The sequence below is a fragment of the Pleurodeles waltl genome, chromosome 10 (genome assembly GCF_031143425.1).
Source record: "Pleurodeles waltl isolate 20211129_DDA chromosome 10, aPleWal1.hap1.20221129, whole genome shotgun sequence".
NCBI classification, from domain to species: Eukaryota; Metazoa; Chordata; class Amphibia; order Caudata; family Salamandridae; genus Pleurodeles; species Pleurodeles waltl.
In genome coordinates this window covers 34,831,040-34,852,331 of record NC_090449.1, presented here as the reverse complement: position 1 = coordinate 34,852,331, position 21,292 = coordinate 34,831,040, and the positions used below count along the sequence as shown (strand labels likewise).

The 21,292-nt window shown below is 46.3% G+C and overlaps 1 protein-coding gene across 2 annotated transcripts in view; it reads left to right on the top strand.

The window, feature by feature from the left end:
* The first annotated feature begins 204 nt into the window (after positions 1 to 204).
* ABT1 (activator of basal transcription 1) overlaps positions 205 to 21,292 on the top strand; it is a 32,773-nt gene continuing 11,685 nt past the window's right edge. The window contains exons 1-2 of one of the 2 annotated variants that reach the window (XM_069209585.1): positions 205 to 425; positions 3,689 to 3,926. In XM_069209585.1, the coding sequence (XP_069065686.1) occupies positions 3,695 to 3,926 (232 nt within the window). In that variant the 5' untranslated portion in view covers positions 205 to 425; positions 3,689 to 3,694. The remainder of the gene's footprint in view (positions 426 to 3,688; positions 3,927 to 21,292) is intronic. The other variant, XM_069209584.1, reaches the window with a different exon arrangement.

The window sequence follows — 21,292 nt, the reverse complement described above, 5'->3', positions numbered from 1 at the left end:
GAGAAGCGCGCCCCACGACACTGCCGCGCTGCTCATTCAAAGGCAAGATCCATTAGAGACATTAGTGCACTGCCTGACCCTCCGGCTCTGCTGCGGCTGGGCCATAACTTCCGGTGTAGTGAAGGGGCCTCTTCCGGCGCAGAGGGCGGTCGCTTCCGGTGCTGTAAGCGGAAAGCTTTTACCCTTCATAATTGGAGCGGCTTCTTTATTTCCAACCAATAGGAAGGCGCAGATCCACAAATTCCACGCTCGTACCGCCCCTTCAGCCTGTCAATCAATTCAGAGCATGCTTCCTTACCCTGCTGCTCATGGCATCTCGCAGTTCAACAGTTGCACTGTAGTTGGCATGTATGTAGTGCCTGCTGCCCTGACCAGGCTTCGGGAGTGGAGCAGAGACAGCCGAGGGCTCTAGGAGGTAAGACACGGTGCGTTCGCGGCGCCCCCAGTTCATTCTGAAAAGGTGTAAACATTATTAGACCCTCCTTTTAGTTTTGATATTGTAGTTGTTAATTTGCTACTAGGACCCCTTTCAGCCAATTTTTAGAGCCTGCGGCATCACGTCACCATGAATAGAAAAAAAATGCAATTTTTTGTTCACCCTAAAGTCCTTTTGCATCTCAGACAAGGTACAAAAAAAGGAATTGCACGTGACAGGATTTATCTACAGTGATATTTTATAGAGCATATTTTTTTAACGCAAAATGCACGAGGCCAAGTTAGGTGGTGAAAGGTTGCATTCCTTTGCAGTATCCTACGATCAGGCCCTCTTGTCCCAACGAGTCCACAAAGTGCTGGTTAGTGGATGAGCGCGAGGCTGCCCCGTGTGTTGTGCTTGATTGGGGAGTGGGGACTGATAATGATGCCTCTACTAGAAGGGAGGGGGTGATAATGATGCCTCTACTAGAAGGGAGGGGGTGATAATGATGCCTCTACTAGAAGAGTGGGGGTGATAATGATGCCTCTACTAGAAGGGAGGGGGTGATAATGATGCCTCTACTAGAAGGGAGGGGGTGATAATGATGCCTCTACTAGAAGAGAGGGGGTGATAATGATGCCTCTACTAGAAGAGAGGGGGTGATAATGATGCCTCTACTAGAAGGGAGGGGACTGATAATGATGCCTCTACTAGAAGAGAGGGGGTGATAATGATCCCTCTACTAGAAGGGAGGGGGAGAAGCAAAGAGGGGTAAGAGGCTACTACATTTAAGTATAGTTCCATGTTTGTTATATATACAGAACTAACTGAAAAGTCAAACTAACAAATGGGTCAAGTGTTATTGGGTAGTTATTGTATCTACCCATTCTATATAAAAAATAACATTCTATATAAAAAAAGACCAACTGACATCACCATTTACTTAAACCACTCGCGTCAGATTACCATCATCGGTGAACCTGTGCCAGGTTTAATACTTCACAATAGTACGAAGTTTAGGAACTTCACCCCATTTTGCCAGGAGGTGGGTTTTCAAGCAAAATAAAAGCACTGGAGGAAAAATTGACCTGAAAATTACCACTTATTTCAGGACTTTTATGACTGTTCCTAGGGGATCTGCGAAACACCCTTTCATTATATGTTCTGAAGCTACCTCTTGGAGAACCTCAACATGACGCTCACTTGAACCCCACACGCTCCTTGGTGGCAAATCCAATATCACTTTCATCGAAAGATCAGTCATGACGACCCTTTAACGGTCCCACCGTACTCTTCACTCTAAAACGCCCCCCAACCCCAAAACTGTGGTGACAACTGAACACGGCATAATTTATTTGTAAAATCAGTGAAAAACAATCAATTCAAAACCCAGTGTAAGCGAGTAACTCTGATCTGCATTTGATTTAAAGACCCATCTACAAGGAGCCAAATGTTTATTGCAAAGAAGGTTTTTAGAAAACTGTGGAATATTATACATTTTTACGAACATTTTGTCTGTAACATAGGTACAGCTTGTTGCGAATTATTGTTATACAAGGAAGGTGTAGGACTCTAGTCAAGTACATGTTTGGAAAAGTTAGTGGAAATGGAGCTCCTTAGACACATTTGTCAAAACGTGGTGGGATTTAAGCGTAAATATGTTTAGATATTTATGTAGCCTGAATTTAGTTTAGAACGAGAGATGATACACGTTTGTGCACATCACTTGCAGGTTCTGTGCATTTGACTAACTTCCTTAATGACAGCAATATGTTTCCATATTTCATAATGGCCAGTATAAATATTTCCAAATGCCTTCATGCTCCTTGTTCCAGTTTCTATAATGCATCAGCTAATGTGTTGTGCTATTTCAGATAAAGCTGGCTGGTATGCCCACTCTGTAAATTTAATCATGCTGCATCTAGCAACATGAACGATGTTTTATTGGTTCTGTTTAGCTGGGCCTTGGCTCACTACATGCTCTGTTAGAACTCATCCTAGATGTTAAATCCAAGAGTAATAATAAAGAGAAAAACGAAAACTGAGTAATACATCTTGATGGTTGTATATAGTCAGTGTCGATGTTACTCTCGTGGCAGTATCATTATATACTGTCACTCTTGGACCCAGAAGCACAAAAAGGAGTTGCATAATCGTATTGCCTCCCACCTTATTGATCTTGCTGACATAATCAGCAACGTCAGCAGGAGTTTTATGGTCCCCTTTGCCTGACTACAGTACTCAGTTCTATTCCTGGGTCATTTGTGTTCCTACCACAACAGGCCTCCGGTGAACAACTGTTAAGAGGGCCCATTGAAAGAATGGGATTTGGAAATGCTCCACATGCTCTTTACAAGGAAAATTTTGTGTAGCTGTGGAAAAAGAAAACTGAGGTATGGAACCACTGGCAAGCAACATTTTAGGGTATTGAGAGCAATGTGTCAGGTGCCACAAACTACTCAATGGGAAATCAGCTAAGCCTTTTGTTGGAAGGTCCCAGAATACCTCTTGTTGAAAACCTTGAAATACACCCTTTGTAAGTCCTCAAATAGCCTTTCTCGCAAATTGTCACTCATTGGAGGGATCAGGAAAACAATTTACTGGAAGAAGCTGAGTGTCAGCTTTGGAAGACTGCAAGTGGATCTCCGCAGTGAAACAAATCTAGGGGTCATTGACAACTCATGGGCTCTGCTAGACATATTATATTTGTTACGCCACTTATTAGCCTGGGGAAAATGTGAAGGTAATCCAATAATATGTATATTTTGAAAGATTTTGTTAATGGAAATATTAGTCAAGCACAGATGCCCTGATCTATTTCAGCTTGAGTTTTAAAATGTCAGTGGTTTTATTTTTTTATTTTTTAATACATGTTCTTTTTGTTTTTTCACCCCTTTTGAGCATGCCAGTCAATGAAGGTCCACATTATCACCCTTCTTTGAAGATCTTCAAGTGAGAAATACATTTGACAGCATGGCATTGTGTTCTGAATTATAATCCTGTTTGAGCAGAGTTAGTTTTGAGTCAATTTATGTATTCAAGCTTCTGCTTCAGTAATATTCATTGTCCCAATTGGCAAGATTATAGCGGATCTCAGTAGAGGCCAATGACTGGTCAGGCTTAGAAATAAAACTCCTCTTGTTTGACTTGCACATTTTCTACGGGGGGACCTACTTACTGGGAGGGTCTATCCTTAACTGCAGACCTTATTCTAATACATAGTAAGGTCAGCAAGTAGATACTATCCAATTCTTTGTGTTTTTACATCACTAGCTCACCATGTCTGATGTGGAACGCAAAGAGGGGCCCATGGAAGAGGAGATCCCAGCGATAGGAGAAGATAAGGGTGATCTCGACGAAGAGGATGACGAGGAGCCCAAAACTGCGGACAAGAAGGTTATCCCAGGCATCATTTACTTGGGACACATTCCACCCCGCATGCGGCCCCGGCATATACGTAACATGATGAGTGTCCATGGTGAGGTTGGGCGCATATTCCTACAGGCAGAGGGTGAGTCGGGAAAGCCATTCGACATCTGTAAACAAGAGTCTAACTTTCATTTAGTGTTTGACCTGGTGGGTAGTTGAATGACAGAGAAGGTGGCTGACTGACTAAACTCGATGGTCTTGATGTTCCCTAATTCTGCTTCCTCAACAGAACATTTACAGTTGTGGTTGAATCCCATTTCTTTTGTGCACCTCCTCAAACCTTTTAAAATTTGCATGTGTCAATCTGCAGATCTGCTCAGTGATTGGTTCAGAGACCAGCAGTTAACACTGAGGCCATATTAGTTTCATTATGAGGACTTTGGGATGTGTTCTTTCTGCCGACAGACATTCTGCTGGTTGCACTGCACCGCATAATTAATTACCTTGAATCTGTTTCCTAGTCAAAGTTTATTACCACTCTGAAGTGAAATGTAGTTAGTTACCTGCTTTGGGATTGGTTGGTCCTTGAATGGTTTAATCAGAATGCCTATACTCGAAGCCTGGTGTATCTTAGGAAAGAATGTTTAAATTCAAACTATATTTTTCTCGGCAAGGCGGGGGGACAAATCGTGGGTTAAAAACTCTCATGCAGAAATAGTGCCTTAGAGATAGCCACGCTCTCCAGCCAGAGGAAAGTTGCATGCAAAGTGAGTGATAAAAAGAGCTTAGTCACATGATGCTGAAGTGTAGTGATCTATAGAGGACAAAATCTTTAGTGCACCTCGGGCATCCAGAGCTCACCCTTTTTACAAACCAATGCTGTGTGTGTGCATGTTGAGGGCCTTGTGTGGCGTGCTGTATGATGTCAGTTTCTCTCAGTATACAGTTAATTCGCTTGCAGGTTATCTGCAGCCCGGAAGTGTGCCTTCTATACCACCAGGATGGTGTCTAATCTGACAAAACCGTGTTTGATGAAAAGCTGCTTACGGTGCACCAGAACACATATTATGACCACCAGATGTTTGGGGACATGTAGCAACATTTATGATGAAAAAGCCTTAGCATTGTGTAGTAGTTACTGCTGCTATCCACTAGCTGCGACTACATGTGGGAGGATATGATTCTTTTCTAGACTAGTTGAATCAAGTAAACTAGTGGTTCACGTAACCTAGGGGTTACTACTTCATGTGCTCTCGACTTGATGACCGGATGCATTTCTTAATAGAAGACTATTTGTCTAAAAAACAAATACAAGAGACCCCTCAAAGGTGTTACGAAGGAGTACACAGAGTTGTCTGGCGGTTGTGTCATTGGCTTCTTATTGTTGTAGGCCTTTTGCCACAAGGCCGTACCTTTCAGGATGGGTGCTAATGCTTCCTTGTGTTTGACCACATTAGTCAGCTCTGCATTTTCAGAATGAGAGTGGGGCCACCTGCATTTCCCTATTAGTAAGGCTGTCCCCCTATCTTGTATGGTAATCCAAAGTTAACGTGTATGTTTAGCTTCAGTTTTATGTATGAAAGTTCCTAGTCCCCTTTAAAAACGTGCCTATGGTTGCAATGGTAAGGAAAATGTTATTTTCCCAGTAGACACCTGTTCATGGCATGTAGTACTGTATATTCACATGCTTTGCATAAGTCCACCATTTAGTGTTGGGTTCTGAGTGTTGCAAGTTGTTTTTATTCGAATAATTTTTTCGAGTCATGAAATCGTGTGACTCCTCCTCTTGGTGATACTGCGCATGGGCATCAAGCCCTTTGTTAGATAATTCTTTACCTCACCCGTCTGTGGGAAAATATATATATATATATCTATGGAAAATCTCACTTACCCAGTGTACATCTGTTCGTGGCATGTTCCGCTGCAGATTCACATGCTGTGCATATACTTCTGCCATCTAGTGTTGGGATCGGAGTGTTACAAGTTGTTTTTCTTCAAAGAAGTGTTTTTTGAGTCGCAGGTTCGAGTGACTCCTCCTCTTCGCTCCATTGCGCATGGGCATCGACTCTGTGTTAGATTGTTTTCCCACAGAGGGTAAGGTAGGAGTGATAGAGTATAAAGAAAAGAGATGTCCATGCTTATGGAATTTTAAATAGATATACATATATATCTACATATGTACAAATGTTGTTAACTTAAACGACTACAGGCTGCCAGGGAGGTAGGAGGGTGCATGTGAATCTGCAGCGGTACATGCCACGAACAGATGTACACTGGGTAAGTGACATTTTCCGTTCGATGGCATGTGTAGCTGCAGATACACATGCTGTGCATAGACTACAAAGCAGTTAGTCCTCCCATAAAAGCAGTTGTTAGCCTGTGAAGTTGTTTGAAATAATGTTCTGAGTACAGCTTGACCTACTGTGGCTTGCTGTGTTGCTAAAACATCTACACAATAGTGTTTAGTGAATGTATGTGGTGTTGACCAAGTAGCTGCTTTACATATTTCAGCCATTGGAATATTTCCTATAAAAGCCATTGTAGCAGCTTTCTTCCTTGTGGAATGTGCTTTAGGAGTAACTAAGAGTTGCCTTTTGGCTTTAACATAGCATGTTTGGATGCATCTTACTATCCATCTTGCTAATCCTGGTTTTAAAACGGGGTTACCTGTATGAGGTTTTTGAAAGGTTACAAACAGCTGTTTAGTTTTCCTGAATGGTTTAGTTCTATCTACATAGTACATTAATGTCTAATGTATGTAGAGCTCTTTCTGCCACAGAATCTGGCTGTGGGAAGAAGACTGGCAGTTCCACTGTTTGATTGATATGAAAAGGTAATACTACTTTTGGAAGAAATATGGGGTTAGTTCGTAGTACAACTTTATGTTTGTGTACTTGTAGTAACGGTTCTTCAATAGTGAAAGCTTGAATCTCACTGACTCTTCGCAACAATGTAATTGCGACTAGGAAAGCAACCTTCCATGTTAAGAATAGTATTTCACATGAGTGCATAGGTTCAAATGGTGGGCCATAAGTCGCGTAAGCATTATGTTTAAATTCCAAGAAGGAACTGGAGGTGTCCTGGGTGGAATGATGAGTTTTAAGCCTTCCATGAAGGCTTTAATAACAGGAACTGTAAATAAAGAGCTGTGCTGTATATTTTGTAAATATGCTGAAATTGCAGTAAGATGTATTTTAATGGAAGATAATGCTATATTTGATTTTTGTAAATGAAGTAAATAGCATACAGTATCTTGTATTGATGCTGTAAGAGGGACAGTCTGTTTAGATTGACAGTAATATACAAATATTTTCCATTTGTTAGCATAGAACTGTCTAGTAGTGGGTTTTCTTGCTTGCTTAATCACATCCATACATTCTGATGGTAGTTGTAAATACCCAAACTCTATGACCTAAGGAGCCAAATCGCCAGATTGAGGGTGTTGGGATTTGGTGGTCTGATCTGCCCTTTGTTTTGTGTCAACCGGTCTGGTCTGTTTGAGAGTTTGGAGTGTGGTACTACTGATAGGTCCAAAAATGGTGTGTACCACTGTTGACGGGACCACGTTGATGCTATGAGTATCATATTGAATGTCTTTTGACGCCATTTGTTGACTATAAATGGAATGAGTGGGAGAGGGGGAAAAGCGTAAGCAAATATCCCTGACCAATTGATCCATCGAGCATTGCCCTTGGATAGGAGATGTGGGTGTCTGGATACAAAGTTTTGGCATTTTGCGTTTTCGCTTGTGGCGAACAGATCTATTTTTGGTGTTCCCCATTGTTGAAAGTATTTTTGAAGTACTTGAGGGTGAATCTCCCACTCTTGTGTTTGTTGATGAGTTCTGCTGAGAACATCTGCGAGTTGGTTGTGTATCCCTGGAATGTATTGTGCTACCAAGTGAATTGGGTTATGTATTGCCCATTTCCAAATTTTTTGACCTAGGAGGGAGAGTTGGGACAAATGTGTTCTGTAAGGAAATGCCTCCTTGGCATGGTTGCCCCCTGACTTTTTGCCTTTGCTGATGCTATGTTTACAATTGAAAGTGTGCTGAGGCCTGCTAACCAGGCCCCAGCACCAGTGTTCTTTCCCTAACCTGTACTTTTGTATCCACAATTGGCAGACCCTGGCATCCAGATAAGTCCCTTGTAACTGGTACTTCTAGTACCAAGGGCCCTGATGCCAAGGAAGGTCTCTAAGGGATGCAGCATGTCTTATGCCACCCTGGAGACCTCTCACTCAGCACAGACACACTGCTTGCCAGCTTGTGTGTGCTAGTGAGGACAAAACGAGTAAGTCGACATGGCACTCCCCTCAGGGTGCCATGCCAGCCTCTCACTGCCTATGCAGTATAGGTAAGACACCCCTCTAGCAGGCCTTACAGCCCTAAGGCAGGGTGCACTATACCATAGGTGAGGGTACCAGTGCATGAGCATGGTACCCCTACAGTGTCTAAACAAAACCTTAGACATTGTAAGTGCAGGGTAGCCATAAGAGTATATGGTCTGGGAGTCTGTCCAACACGAACTCCACAGCACCATAATGGCTACACTGAAAACTGGGAAGTTTGGTATCAAACTTCTCAGAACAATAAATGCACACTGATGCCAGTGTACATTTTATTGTAAAATACACCACAGAGGGCACCTTAGAGGTGCCCCCTGAAACTTAACCGACTGTCTGTGTAGGCTGACTAGTTCCAGCAGCCTGCCACACCAGAGACATGTTGCTGGCCCCATGGGGAGAGTGCCTTTGTCACTCTGAGGCCAGTAACAAAGCCTGCACTGGGTGGAGATGCTAACACCTCCCCCAGGCAGGAGCTGTGACACCTGGCGGTGAGCCTCAAAGGCTCACCCCTTTGTCACAGCCCAGCAGGGCACTCCAGCTTAGTGGAGTTGCCCGCCCCCTCCGGCCACGGCCCCCACTTTTGGCGGCAAGGCTGGAGGGAACAAAGAAAGCAACAAGGAGGAGTCACTGGCCAGTCAGGACAGCCCCTAAGGTGTCCTGAGCTGAGGTGACTCTGACTTTTAGAAATCCTCCATCTTGCAGATGGAGGATTCCCCCAATAGGGTTAGGATTGTGACCCCCTCCCCTTGGGAGGAGGCACAAAGAGGGTGTACCCACCCTCAGGGCTAGTAGCCATTGGCTACTAACCCCCCAGACCTAAAAACACGCCCTTAAATTTAGTATTTAAGGGCTACCCTGAACCCTAGAAAATTAGATTCCTGCAACTACAAGAAGAAGGACTGCCTAGCTGAAAAACCCCTGCAGAGGAAGACCAGAAGACGACAACTGCCTTGGCTCCAGAAACTCACCGGCCTGTCTCCTGCCTTCCAAAGATCCTGCTCCAGCGACGCCTTCCAAAGGGACCAGTGACCTCGACATCCTCTGAGGACTGCCCCTGCTTCGAAAAGACAAGAAACTCCCGAGGACAGCGGACCTGCTCCAAGAAAGGCTGCAACTTTGTTTCCAGCAGCTTTAAAGAACCCTGTAAGCTCCCCGCAAAAGGCGTGAGACTTGCAACACTGCACCCGGCGACCCCGACTCGGCTGGTGGCGATCCAACACCTCAGGAGGGACCCCAGGACTACTCTAAGACTGTGAGTACAAAAACCTGTCCCCCCTGAGCCCCCACAGCGCCGCCTGCAGAGGGAATCCCGAGGCTTCCCCTGACCGCGACTCTTTGAATCCTAAGTCCCGACACCTGGGAGAGACCCTGCACCCGCAGCCCCCAGGACCTGAAGGACCGGACTTTCACTGGAGGAGTGACCCCCAGGAGTCCCTCTCCCTTGCCCAAGTGGAGGTTTCCCCGAGGAACCCCCCCCTTGCCTGCCTGCAGCGCTGAAGAGATCCCTAGATCTCCCATTGACTTCCATTACAAACCCGACGCTTGTTTCTACACTGCACCCGGCCGCCCCCGCGCTGCTGAGGGTGAAATTTCTGTGTGGACTTGTGTCCCCCCCGGTGCCCTACAAAACCCCCCTGGTCTGCCCTCCGAAGACGCGGGTACTTACCTGCAAGCAGACCGGAACCGGGGCACCCCCTTCTCTCCATTCTAGCCTATGTGTTTTGGGCACCACTTTGAACTCTGCACCTGACCGGCCCTGAGCTGCTGGTGTGGTGACTTTGGGGTTGCTCTGAACCCCCAACGGTGGGCTACCTTGGACCAAGAACTGAACCCTGTAAGTGTCTTACTTACCTGGTAAACCTAACAAATACTTACCTCCCCTAGGAACTGTGAAAATTGCACTAAGTGTCCACTTTTAAAACAGCTATTTGTCAATAACTTGAAAAGTATACATGCAATTTTGATGATTTGAAGTTCCTAAAGTACTTACCTGCAATACCTTTCGAATGAGATATTACATGTAGAATTTGAACCTGTGGTTCTTAAAATAAACTAAGAAAAGATATTTTTCTATATAAAAACCTATTGGCTGGATTTGTCTCTGAGTGTGTGTACCTCATTTATTGTCTATGTGTATGTACAACAAATGCTTAACACTACTCCTTGGATAAGCCTACTGCTCGACCACACTACCACAAAATAGAGCATTAGTATTATCTATTTTTACCACTATTTTACCTCTAAGGGGAACCCTTGGACTCTGTGCATGCTATTCCTTACTTTGAAATAGCACATACAGAGCCAACTTCCTACATTGGTGGATCAGCGGTGGGGTACAAGACTTTGCATTTGCTGGACTACTCAGCCAATACCTGATCACACGACAAATTCCAAAATTGTCATTAGAAATTGATTTTTGCAATTTGAAAAGTTTTCTAAATTCTTAAAAGACCTGCTAGGGCCTTGTGTTAGATCCTGTTTAGCATTTCTTTTAGAGTTTAAAAGTTTGTAAAAGTTTGAATTAGATTCTAGAACCAGTTTTAGTTTCTTAAAAAGTATTCCAACTTTTAGAAGCATAATGTCTAGCACAGATGTGAATGTGGTGGAACTCGACACCACACCTTACCTCCATCTACAGATGAGAGAGCTAAGGTCACTCTGTAAACTAAAGAAAATAGCAATGGGCCCCAAACCTACCAAAGTACAGCTCCAGGAGCTTTTGGCAGAGTTTGAAAAGGCCAACCCCTCTGAGGATGGCAACTCAGAGGATGAAGATAGTGACTTGGAGGGAAATTCCCCCCCTCCAGTCCTACTTAGGGAGAGCAGGGCTTCTCAAGCCCTGACTCCACAAATAATAGTCAGAGATGCTGGTTCCCTCACAGGAGGGACCAACAACTCTGAAATCACTGAGGATAACTCCAGTGAAGAGGACATCCAGTTAGCCAGGATGGCCAAAAGATTGGCTTTGGAAAGACAGATCCTAGCCATAGAGAGGGAAAGACAAGAGATGGGCCTAGGACCCATCAATGGTGGCAGCAACATAAATAGGGTCAGAGATTCTCCTGACATGTTGAAAATCCCCAAAGGGATTGTAACTAAATATGAAGATGGTGATGACATCACCAAATGGTTCACAGCTTTTGAGAGGGCTTGTGTAACCAGAAAAGTGAACAGATCTCACTGGGGTGCTCTCCTTTGGGAAATGTTCACTGGAAAGTGTAGGGATAGACTCCTCACACTCTCTGGAAAAGATGCAGAATCTTATGACCTCATGAAGGGTACCCTGATTGAGGGCTTTGGATTCTCCACTGAGGAGTACAGGATTAGGTTCAGGGGGGCTCAAAAATCCTCGAGCCAGACCTGGGTTGACTTTGTTGACTACTCAGTGAAAACACTAGATGGTTGGATTCAAGGCAGTGGTGTAAGTAATTATGATGGGCTGTACAATTTATTTGTGAAAGAACACCTGTTAAGTAATTGTTTCAATGATAAACTGCATCAGCATCTGGTAGACCTAGGACCAATTTCTCCCCAAGGATTGGGAAAGAAGGCGGACCATTGGGTCAAGACAAGGGTGTCCAAGACTTCAACAGGGGGTGACCAAAAGAAAGGGGTCACGAAGACTCCCCAGCAGAAGGGTGATGAGACAACCAAAACTAAAAATAGTAAAGAGTCTTCTACAGGCCCCCAAAAACCTGCACAGGAGGGTGGGCCCAGAGCCTCTTCACAAAACAATGGGTACAAGGGTAAAAACTTTGATCCCAAAAAGGCCTGGTGTCATAGCTGTAAACAGCATGGACACCAAACTGGAGACAAGGCCTGTCCCAAGAAAAGTTCCACTCCAAACTCCAATCCAGGTAACACTGGAATGGCTAGTCTCCAAGTGGGATCAACAGTGTGCCCAGAGCAAATCAGGGTCCACACTGAAGCTACTCTAGTTTCTGAGGGTGGGGTGGATTTAGCCACACTAGCTGTCTGGCCGCCTAACATGCAAAAATACAGACAGCAACTCTTAATTAATGGGACTAGAATAGAGGGCCTGAGGGATACAGGTGCCAGTGTCACCATGGTGACAGAGAAACTGGTTTCCCCTGGCCAATACCTGACTGGAAAAACTTACACAGTCACCAACGCTGACAATCAGAGAAAAGTACATCCCATGGCAATGGTTACTTTAGAATGGGGAGGGGTCAATGGCCTGAAGCAGGTGGTGGTCTCCTCAAATATCCCAGTGGACTGTCTGCTTGGAAATGACCTGGAGTCCTCAGCATGGGCTGAGGTAGAGCTAAAAACCCATGCAGCAATGCTGGGTATCCCTGAACTGGTGTGTGTGAAAACAAGAGCACAATGCAAGGCACAGGGTGAAAAAGTAGAGCTGGAGTCTGGAAAAATGGCCCAGCCTACCAAGAGAACAGGAAAGTCAGTTGGGAAACCAACTGCAACACAGCAAAAGAAAGGGAACCTCTCTTCTCAGGAAGAAGTTCTGCCCTCTGAGGGAACTGAGCCTTTGGAGCTTGAACCTTATCAGGTTGAGCTCTTAGGCCCAGGGGGACCCTCAAGGGAGGAGCTGTGTAAGGGACAAGAAACCTGTCCCTCTCTTGAAGGCCTTAGGCAGCAAGCTGCTGAAGAGTCCAAAGGCAAGAAAAATGGAACACATAGGGTCTATTGGGAAGATGGGCTCCTGTACACTGAGGCCAGAGACCCCAAACCTGGTGCCACTAGGAGAGTGGTAGTGCCTCAGCTGTTCAGAGAGTTCATCCTAACATTGGCCCATGACATTCCCCTTGCTGGACATTTGGGACAAACCAAGACGTGGGAGAGGTTAGTCAACCACTTCTACTGGCCCAATATGTCCAACATGGTTAAGGAGTTTTGCCTCTCCTGCCCCACCTGTCAAGCCAGTGGTAAGACAGGTGGGCATCCAAAGGCCCCCCTCATTCCACTTCCTGTGGTGGGGGTGCCCTTTGAACGAGTGGGTGTGGACATAGTTGGTCCACTGGAACCTCCCACAGCCTCAGGAAATATGTATATCCTGGTAGTAGTGGATCATGCTACCAGGTATCCTGAAGCTATTCCCCTTAGGTCGACTACTGCCCCTGCAGTAGCCAAGGCCCTCATTGGTATCTTTACCAGAGTGGGTTTCCCTAAGGAGGTGGTGTCTGACAGAGGTACCAACTTCATGTCAGCATACCTAAAGCACATGTGGAATGAGTGTGGAGTGACTTATAAATTCACTACACCTTACCATCCACAAACTAATGGCTTAGTTGAGAGATTCAACAAGACATTAAAGGGCATGATCATGGGGCTCCCAGAAAAACTCAAAAGGAGATGGGATGTCCTCCTGCCATGTCTGCTTTTCGCTTACAGGGAGGTACCACAGAAGGGAGTGGGGTTCTCACCCTTTGAACTTCTGTTTGGTCATCCTGTAAGGGGACCACTTGCCCTTGTTAAGGAAGGCTGGGAGAGACCTCTCCATGAGCCTAAACAGGACATAGTGGACTATGTACTTGGCCTTCGCTCTAGAATGGCAGAGTACATGGAAAAGGCAACCAAAAACCTTGAGGCCAGCCAACAACTCCAGAAGTTTTGGTATGACCAAAAGGCTGCACTGGTTGAGTTCCAACCAGGGCAGAAAGTCTGGGTTCTGGAGCCTGTGGCTCCCAGGGCACTCCAGGACAAATGGAGTGGCCCTTACCCAGTGCTAGAGAGGAAGAGTCAGGTCACCTACCTGGTGGACCTGGGCACAAGCAGGAGCCCCAAGAGGGTGATCCATGTGAACCGCCTTAAGCTCTTCCATGACAGGGCTGATGTGAATCTGTTAATGGTAACAGATGAGGATCAGGAGGCAGAGAGTGAACCTCTCCCTGATCTTCTGTCATCAGACCCAAAAGATGGCACAGTAGATGGAGTGATCTACTCAGACACCCTCTCTGGCCAACAGCAGGCTGATTGTAGGAGAGTCCTACAACAGTTTCCTGAGCTTTTCTCCCTAACCCCTGGTCAGACACACCTGTGTACCCATGATGTGGACACAGGAGACAGCATGCCTGTCAAGAACAAAATCTTCAGACAGTCTGACCATGTTAAGGAAAGCATCAAGATGGAAGTCCACAAGATGCTGGAATTGGGAGTCATTGAGCGCTCTGACAGCCCCTGGGCTAGCCCAGTAGTCTTAGTCCCCAAACCTCACACCAAAGATGGAAAGAAAGAGATGAGGTTTTGTGTGGACTACAGAGGGCTCAATTCTGTCACCAAGACAGATGCCCATCCAATTCCAAGAGCTGATGAGCTCATTGATAAATTAGGTGCTGCCAAATTTCTAAGTACCTTTGACTTGACAGCAGGGTACTGGCAAATAAAAATGGCACCTGGAGCAAAAGAAAAGACAGCATTCTCCACACCTGATGGGCATTATCAGTTTACTGTTATGCCCTTTGGTTTAAAGAATGCCCCTGCCACCTTCCAAAGGTTGGTGAATCAAGTCCTTGCTGGCTTGGAGTCCTTTAGCACAGCTTATCTTGATGATATTGCTGTCTTTAGCTCCACCTGGCAGGATCACCTGGTCCACCTGAAGAAGGTTTTGAAGGCTCTGCAATCTGCAGGCCTCTCTATCAAGGCATCCAAATGCCAGATAGGGCAGGGAACTGTGGTTTACTTGGGCCACCTTGTAGGTGGAGGCCAAGTTCAGCCACTCCAACCCAAGATCCAGACCATTCTGGACTGGGTAGCTCCAAAAACCCAGACTCAAGTCAGGGCATTCCTTGGCTTGACTGGGTACTACAGGAGGTTTGTGAAGGGATATGGATCCATTGTGACAGCCCTCACTGAGCTCACCTCCAAGAAAATGCCCAAGAAAGTGAACTGGACTGTGGACTGCCAACAGGCCTTTGACACCCTGAAACAGGCAATGTGCTCAGCACCAGTTCTCAAAGCTCCAGATTATTCTAAGCAGTTCATTGTGCAGACTGATGCCTCTGAACATGGGATAGGGGCAGTTTTGTCCCAAACAAATGATGATGGCCTTGACCAGCCTGTTGCTTTCATTAGCAGGAGGTTACTCCCCAGGGAGCAGCGTTGGAGTGCCATTGAGAGGGAGGCCTTTGCTGTGGTTTGGTCCCTGAAGAAGCTGAGACCATACCTCTTCGGGACTCACTTCCTAGTTCAAACTGACCACAGACCTCTCAAATGGCTGATGCAAATGAAAGGTGAAAATCCTAAACTGTTGAGGTGGTCCATCTCCCTACAGGGAATGGACTTTATAGTGGAACACAGACCTGGGACTGCCCATGCCAATGCAGATGGCCTTTCCAGGTTCTTCCACTTAGAAAATGAAGACTCTCTTGGGAAAGGTTAGTCTCATCCTCTTTCGTTTGGGGGGGGGTTGTGTAAGGAAATGCCTCCTTGGCATGGTTGCCCCCTGACTTTTTGCCTTTGCTGATGCTATGTTTACAATTGAAAGTGTGCTGAGGCCTGCTAACCAGGCCCCAGCACCAGTGTTCTTTCCCTAACCTGTACTTTTGTATCCACAATTGGCAGACCCTGGCATCCAGATAAGTCCCTTGTAACTGGTACTTCTAGTACCAAGGGCCCTGATGCCAAGGAAGGTCTCTAAGGGATGCAGCATGTCTTATGCCACCCTGGAGACCTCTCACTCAGCACAGACACACTGCTTGCCAGCTTGTGTGTGCTAGTGAGGACAAAACGAGTAAGTCGACATGGCACTCCCCTCAGGGTGCCATGCCAGCCTCTCACTGCCTATGCAGTATAGGTAAGACACCCCTCTAGCAGGCCTTACAGCCCTAAGGCAGGGTGCACTATACCATAGGTGAGGGTACCAGTGCATGAGCATGGTACCCCTACAGTGTCTAAACAAAACCTTAGACATTGTAAGTGCAGGGTAGCCATAAGAGTATATGGTCTGGGAGTCTGTCCAACACGAACTCCACAGCACCATAATGGCTACACTGAAAACTGGGAAGTTTGGTATCAAACTTCTCAGAACAATAAATGCACACTGATGCCAGTGTACATTTTATTGTAAAATACACCACAGAGGGCACCTTAGAGGTGCCCCCTGAAACTTAACCGACTGTCTGTGTAGGCTGACTAGTTCCAGCAGCCTGCCACACCAGAGACATGTTGCTGGCCCCATGGGGAGAGTGCCTTTGTCACTCTGAGGCCAGTAACAAAGCCTGCACTGGGTGGAGATGCTAACACCTCCCCCAGGCAGGAGCTGTGACACCTGGCGGTGAGCCTCAAAGGCTCACCCCTTTGTCACAGCCCAGCAGGGCACTCCAGCTTAGTGGAGTTGCCCGCCCCCTCCGGCCACGGCCCCCACTTTTGGCGGCAAGGCTGGAGGGAACAAAGAAAGCAACAAGGAGGAGTCACTGGCCAGTCAGGACAGCCCCTAAGGTGTCCTGAGCTGAGGTGACTCTGACTTTTAGAAATCCTCCATCTTGCAGATGGAGGATTCCCCCAATAGGGTTAGGATTGTGACCCCCTCCCCTTGGGAGGAGGCACAAAGAGGGTGTACCCACCCTCAGGGCTAGTAGCCATTGGCTACTAACCCCCCAGACCTAAAAACACGCCCTTAAATTTAGTATTTAAGGGCTACCCTGAACCCTAGAAAATTAGATTCCTGCAACTACAAGAAGAAGGACTGCCTAGCTGAAAAACCCCTGCAGAGGAAGACCAGAAGACGACAACTGCCTTGGCTCCAGAAACTCACCGGCCTGTCTCCTGCCTTCCAAAGATCCTGCTCCAGCGACGCCTTCCAAAGGGACCAGTGACCTCGACATCCTCTGAGGACTGCCCCTGCTTCGAAAAGACAAGAAACTCCCGAGGACAGCGGACCTGCTCCAAGAAAGGCTGCAACTTTGTTTCCAGCAGCTTTAAAGAACCCTGTAAGCTCCCCGCAAAAGGCGTGAGACTTGCAACACTGCACCCGGCGACCCCGACTCGGCTGGTGGCGATCCAACACCTCAGGAGGGACCCCAGGACTACTCTAAGACTGTGAGTACAAAAACCTGTCCCCCCTGAGCCCCCACAGCGCCGCCTGCAGAGGGAATCCCGAGGCTTCCCCTGACCGCGACTCTTTGAATCCTAAGTCCCGACACCTGGGAGAGACCCTGCACCCGCAGCCCCCAGGACCTGAAGGACCGGACTTTCACTGGAGGAGTGACCCCCAGGAGTCCCTCTCCCTTGCCCAAGTGGAGGTTTCCCCGAGGAACCCCCCCCTTGCCTGCCTGCAGCGCTGAAGAGATCCCTAGATCTCCCATTGACTTCCATTACAAACCCGACGCTTGTTTCTACACTGCACCCGGCCGCCCCCGCGCTGCTGAGGGTGAAATTTCTGTGTGGACTTGTGTCCCCCCCGGTGCCCTACAAAACCCCCCTGGTCTGCCCTCCGAAGACGCGGGTACTTACCTGCAAGCAGACCGGAACCGGGGCACCCCCTTCTCTCCATTCTAGCCTATGTGTTTTGGGCACCACTTTGAACTCTGCACCTGACCGGCCCTGAGCTGCTGGTGTGGTGACTTTGGGGTTGCTCTGAACCCCCAACGGTGGGCTACCTTGGACCAAGAACTGAACCCTGTAAGTGTCTTACTTACCTGGTAAACCTAACAAATACTTACCTCCCCTAGGAACTGTGAAAATTGCACTAAGTGTCCACTTTTAAAACAGCTATTTGTCAATAACTTGAAAAGTATACATGCAATTTTGATGATTTGAAGTTCCTAAAGTACTTACCTGCAATACCTTTCGAATGAGATATTACATGTAGAATTTGAACCTGTGGTTCTTAAAATAAACTAAGAAAAGATATTTTTCTATATAAAAACCTATTGGCTGGATTTGTCTCTGAGTGTGTGTACCTCATTTATTGTCTATGTGTATGTACAACAAATGCTTAACACTACTCCTTGGATAAGCCTACTGCTCGACCACACTACCACAAAATAGAGCATTAGTATTATCTATTTTTACCACTATTTTACCTCTAAGGGGAACCCTTGGACTCTGTGCATGCTATTCCTTACTTTGAAATAGCACATACAGAGCCAACTTCCTACATGTTCCTCCTTGCTTGGTGGTCATGTTGTCTGTTTTGATCAGGACATTCTTCCGAGTGAGAAGAGGCTGAAAAGCTTTGAGTGCTAGGAAGACAGCTAACAACTCTAACTGATTTATGTGTAGCTGTTTGTGTTGGGCATCCCATTGTCCTTGGATGTTGTGATTGTTGAGGTGAGCTCCACAGCCAATCATTGATGCATCTGTTGTAATTATGGTCTGAGGCACAGGGTCTTGAAATGGCCGCCCTTTGTTTAGATTTGTGGAATTCCACCACTGAAGGGATATGTGTGTTTGGCGGTCTATCAACACTAGATCTTGAAGTTGACAGTGTGCCTGTGACCATTGTTGTGCAAGGCACTGTTGTAAGGCCCGCATGTTTAGTCTTGCATGTGGAACAACTGCAATACATGATGCCATCATCCCTAACATTTTCATGACAAATCTGACAGTGTACTGTTGACCTGTCTGTATCTGTGCGATTATATTTTGGAACGCTTGTATTCTTTGCATATTTGGGCTTGCTAGCGCTTTTCGAGTATTTAGTATTGCACCTAAATACTGTTGTATTTGCGCAGGTTGTAGTTGCGACTTTTGGTAATTTATTGAGAACCCTAGCGTGTGCAGGGTTTGTATTACGTAATGCGCATGGTTTTGACACTGCGTATGACTGTTTGCTTTTATTAGCCAATTGTCTAGATATGGAAAGACATGTATATGTTGTCTTCTTAGGTAGGCTGCGACTACCGCTAGGCACTTTGTAAATAACCTTGGAGCTGTTGTTATTCCGAAGCGTAACAGTTTGAACTGATAGTGCTTTCCTTGAATGACAAACCTGAGGTATTTTCTGTGCACCGGATGGATGGATATAGGAAAATACGCATCCTTGTCTAATGTTGCCATGAAATAGTGTTTTTGAAGTAGTGGGATAACATCCTGGAGAGTTACCATGTGAAAGTGTTCTGACAGGATGTAAAGATTGAGAATCCTGAGATCTAATATTGGTCTTAGGATGCCATCCTTTTTGGGAATGATGAAGTATATTGAGTAAACTCCCGTCCCTTTTTGATTTTGTGGCACGGGTTCTGTTGCTTGTTTGAGTAATAGAGATTTGACTTCTTCCTGTAACAGACGGATGTGTTCTGTGGATAATTTGTGTGGGTTTGGTGGAATGAGTTTGAATCAATTCTAGGCAATAACCATTGCAGATAATTGATAGTACCCAATTGTCTGTGGTAATGTTTTGCCAATTGGTGTGGAACTTTTGTAGTCTTCCTCCCACAGGGGAGGTGTGGAGTGGAAGGGGATGAAACAAGTCACTGTTTAGTGTGCTGTGAGGTTTGTTTAGAGGTTTGATATTTCCCTCTACTTCTGGGATACTGTCCTCTATATGTGCCCTTAAAACCACCTCGTTGGTTTTGAGGTTGGTAGGCTGGTTTTGCCTGCGATGTGGATGCCTCTGCTGTTTGAGCTCTAAATCCACCTCTGAACTAAGGTTTCCGAAAGGATCCCCTGTATGGAGTGGTGTCTAGTGCACCCATAGCTTTTGTGGTGTCTGAATCCTTATGCAATTTTTCAATTGCAGTGTCCACTTCTGGGCCGAAAAGTTGTTTTTTATTGAACATCACATTCAATACCGCTTGTTGGATTTCGGGTTTGAAACCAGAGGGCCTGAGCCATGCATGCCTCCTTATTGTTACAGCAGTGTTGACACTCCTGGCCACTGTTTCTAGGGCCTTTTTTGATGCTCCTTGGGGAGATGCTGAATTATGTCTTGCTTCTCACCCCAATGGGCCCTGTCGTATCTAGCTAACACCACCTGTGAAATGGCTATTCTCCATTGATTGGCTGCTTGGAATGCAACTCTCTTCCCTGCAGGATCAAATTTCCTACTCTTTGTCTGGTGGGGGTGCATCACCAGATGACTGTGACTTTGCCCTCTTTCTGGCAGCGCTTACTACTACTGAGTCTGGAGGGAGTTGTTGAGTTATGTAGACAGGATCAGAGGGAGGTGGCTTGTATTTCTTCTCTATCCTGGGAGTAATTATTCTTTCTTTAACTGGCTCGCTAAATATTTGATCAGCGTGTTTTAGCATGCCTGGGAGCGACTGGTATGTTGAATGTGACGAGGAGAGTGTATTAAACAAAAAATCCTCCTCCAGCGGTTCAGTGTGCATGGTGACACTATGGTATGCTGCAGCCCTAGCTAAAACTTGATTGTACCCTGTACTATCCTCAGGTGGTGAAGGCTTTAGCGGGATAGCAGTCTAGGCCGTTGTCAGGAACGGGATCTGGATCATAAAGATCCCATGGGTCTACATTGTCTTGTTGCGAGTCAAACAAATGTGATGGTGACTGTATTGGTGTAGGACTGGTAGGAGGAGAGATATGCAGGTGTGGAGAGTGAAGAGGAGAAAATTGTGGAGGTGGTGGTCTCTCCTTTGGCTTTGGCACTTTAGCTGGAGGCTGTGTAGTGTCCAATTACTCCTGGAAGGCTAATTTCCTCTTCGGTTTTAGAGGAGGTGGTGTTAGGATTTTGCTGGTTTCTTTGTGGATATGAATCCTGGTTTGCCTTTCGTCCATTACTTCAAGTATTGACTGTACTTGAGAGTCCTCTTCAGAGGTTTTGTGGCTTTCTTTGAGTGTCTTAGAAAGTCCATGCTCCTCTGTGTAACCTGCTCTTTTCGCCTCCGAAGCCGGCTTTTTCGGTATCGAAAAAGATGGTGTAGAGGATGTTCTCGGCTCCGGAAGGAGTTTCCAAATTTTAGACTCCAAAAACGGTGTTTGCTCGAGTCGGATACGGAGCCTTTCGTCCATTTCTCCTGGTCGAAAACACCCCCCCCCCCCCCCCCCCCCCCCAGCACGCACACCACACCCTGCCGCATGTGGGCCCAGATCCCCACAGAACACCTGAATGCCCAACTCGCACATAACTTCCCCCCCCCCCCCCCAACATTGCTGCCCATAACCTTACACAATGGATTACAACTTGCGCTGACTCACTCGCCCCTCTTAGAAGAAACATCACCACCCGCAACATCAAGAACGCCCCCTGGTTCACCACTGAACTCCAAGCTTCCAAGCGTG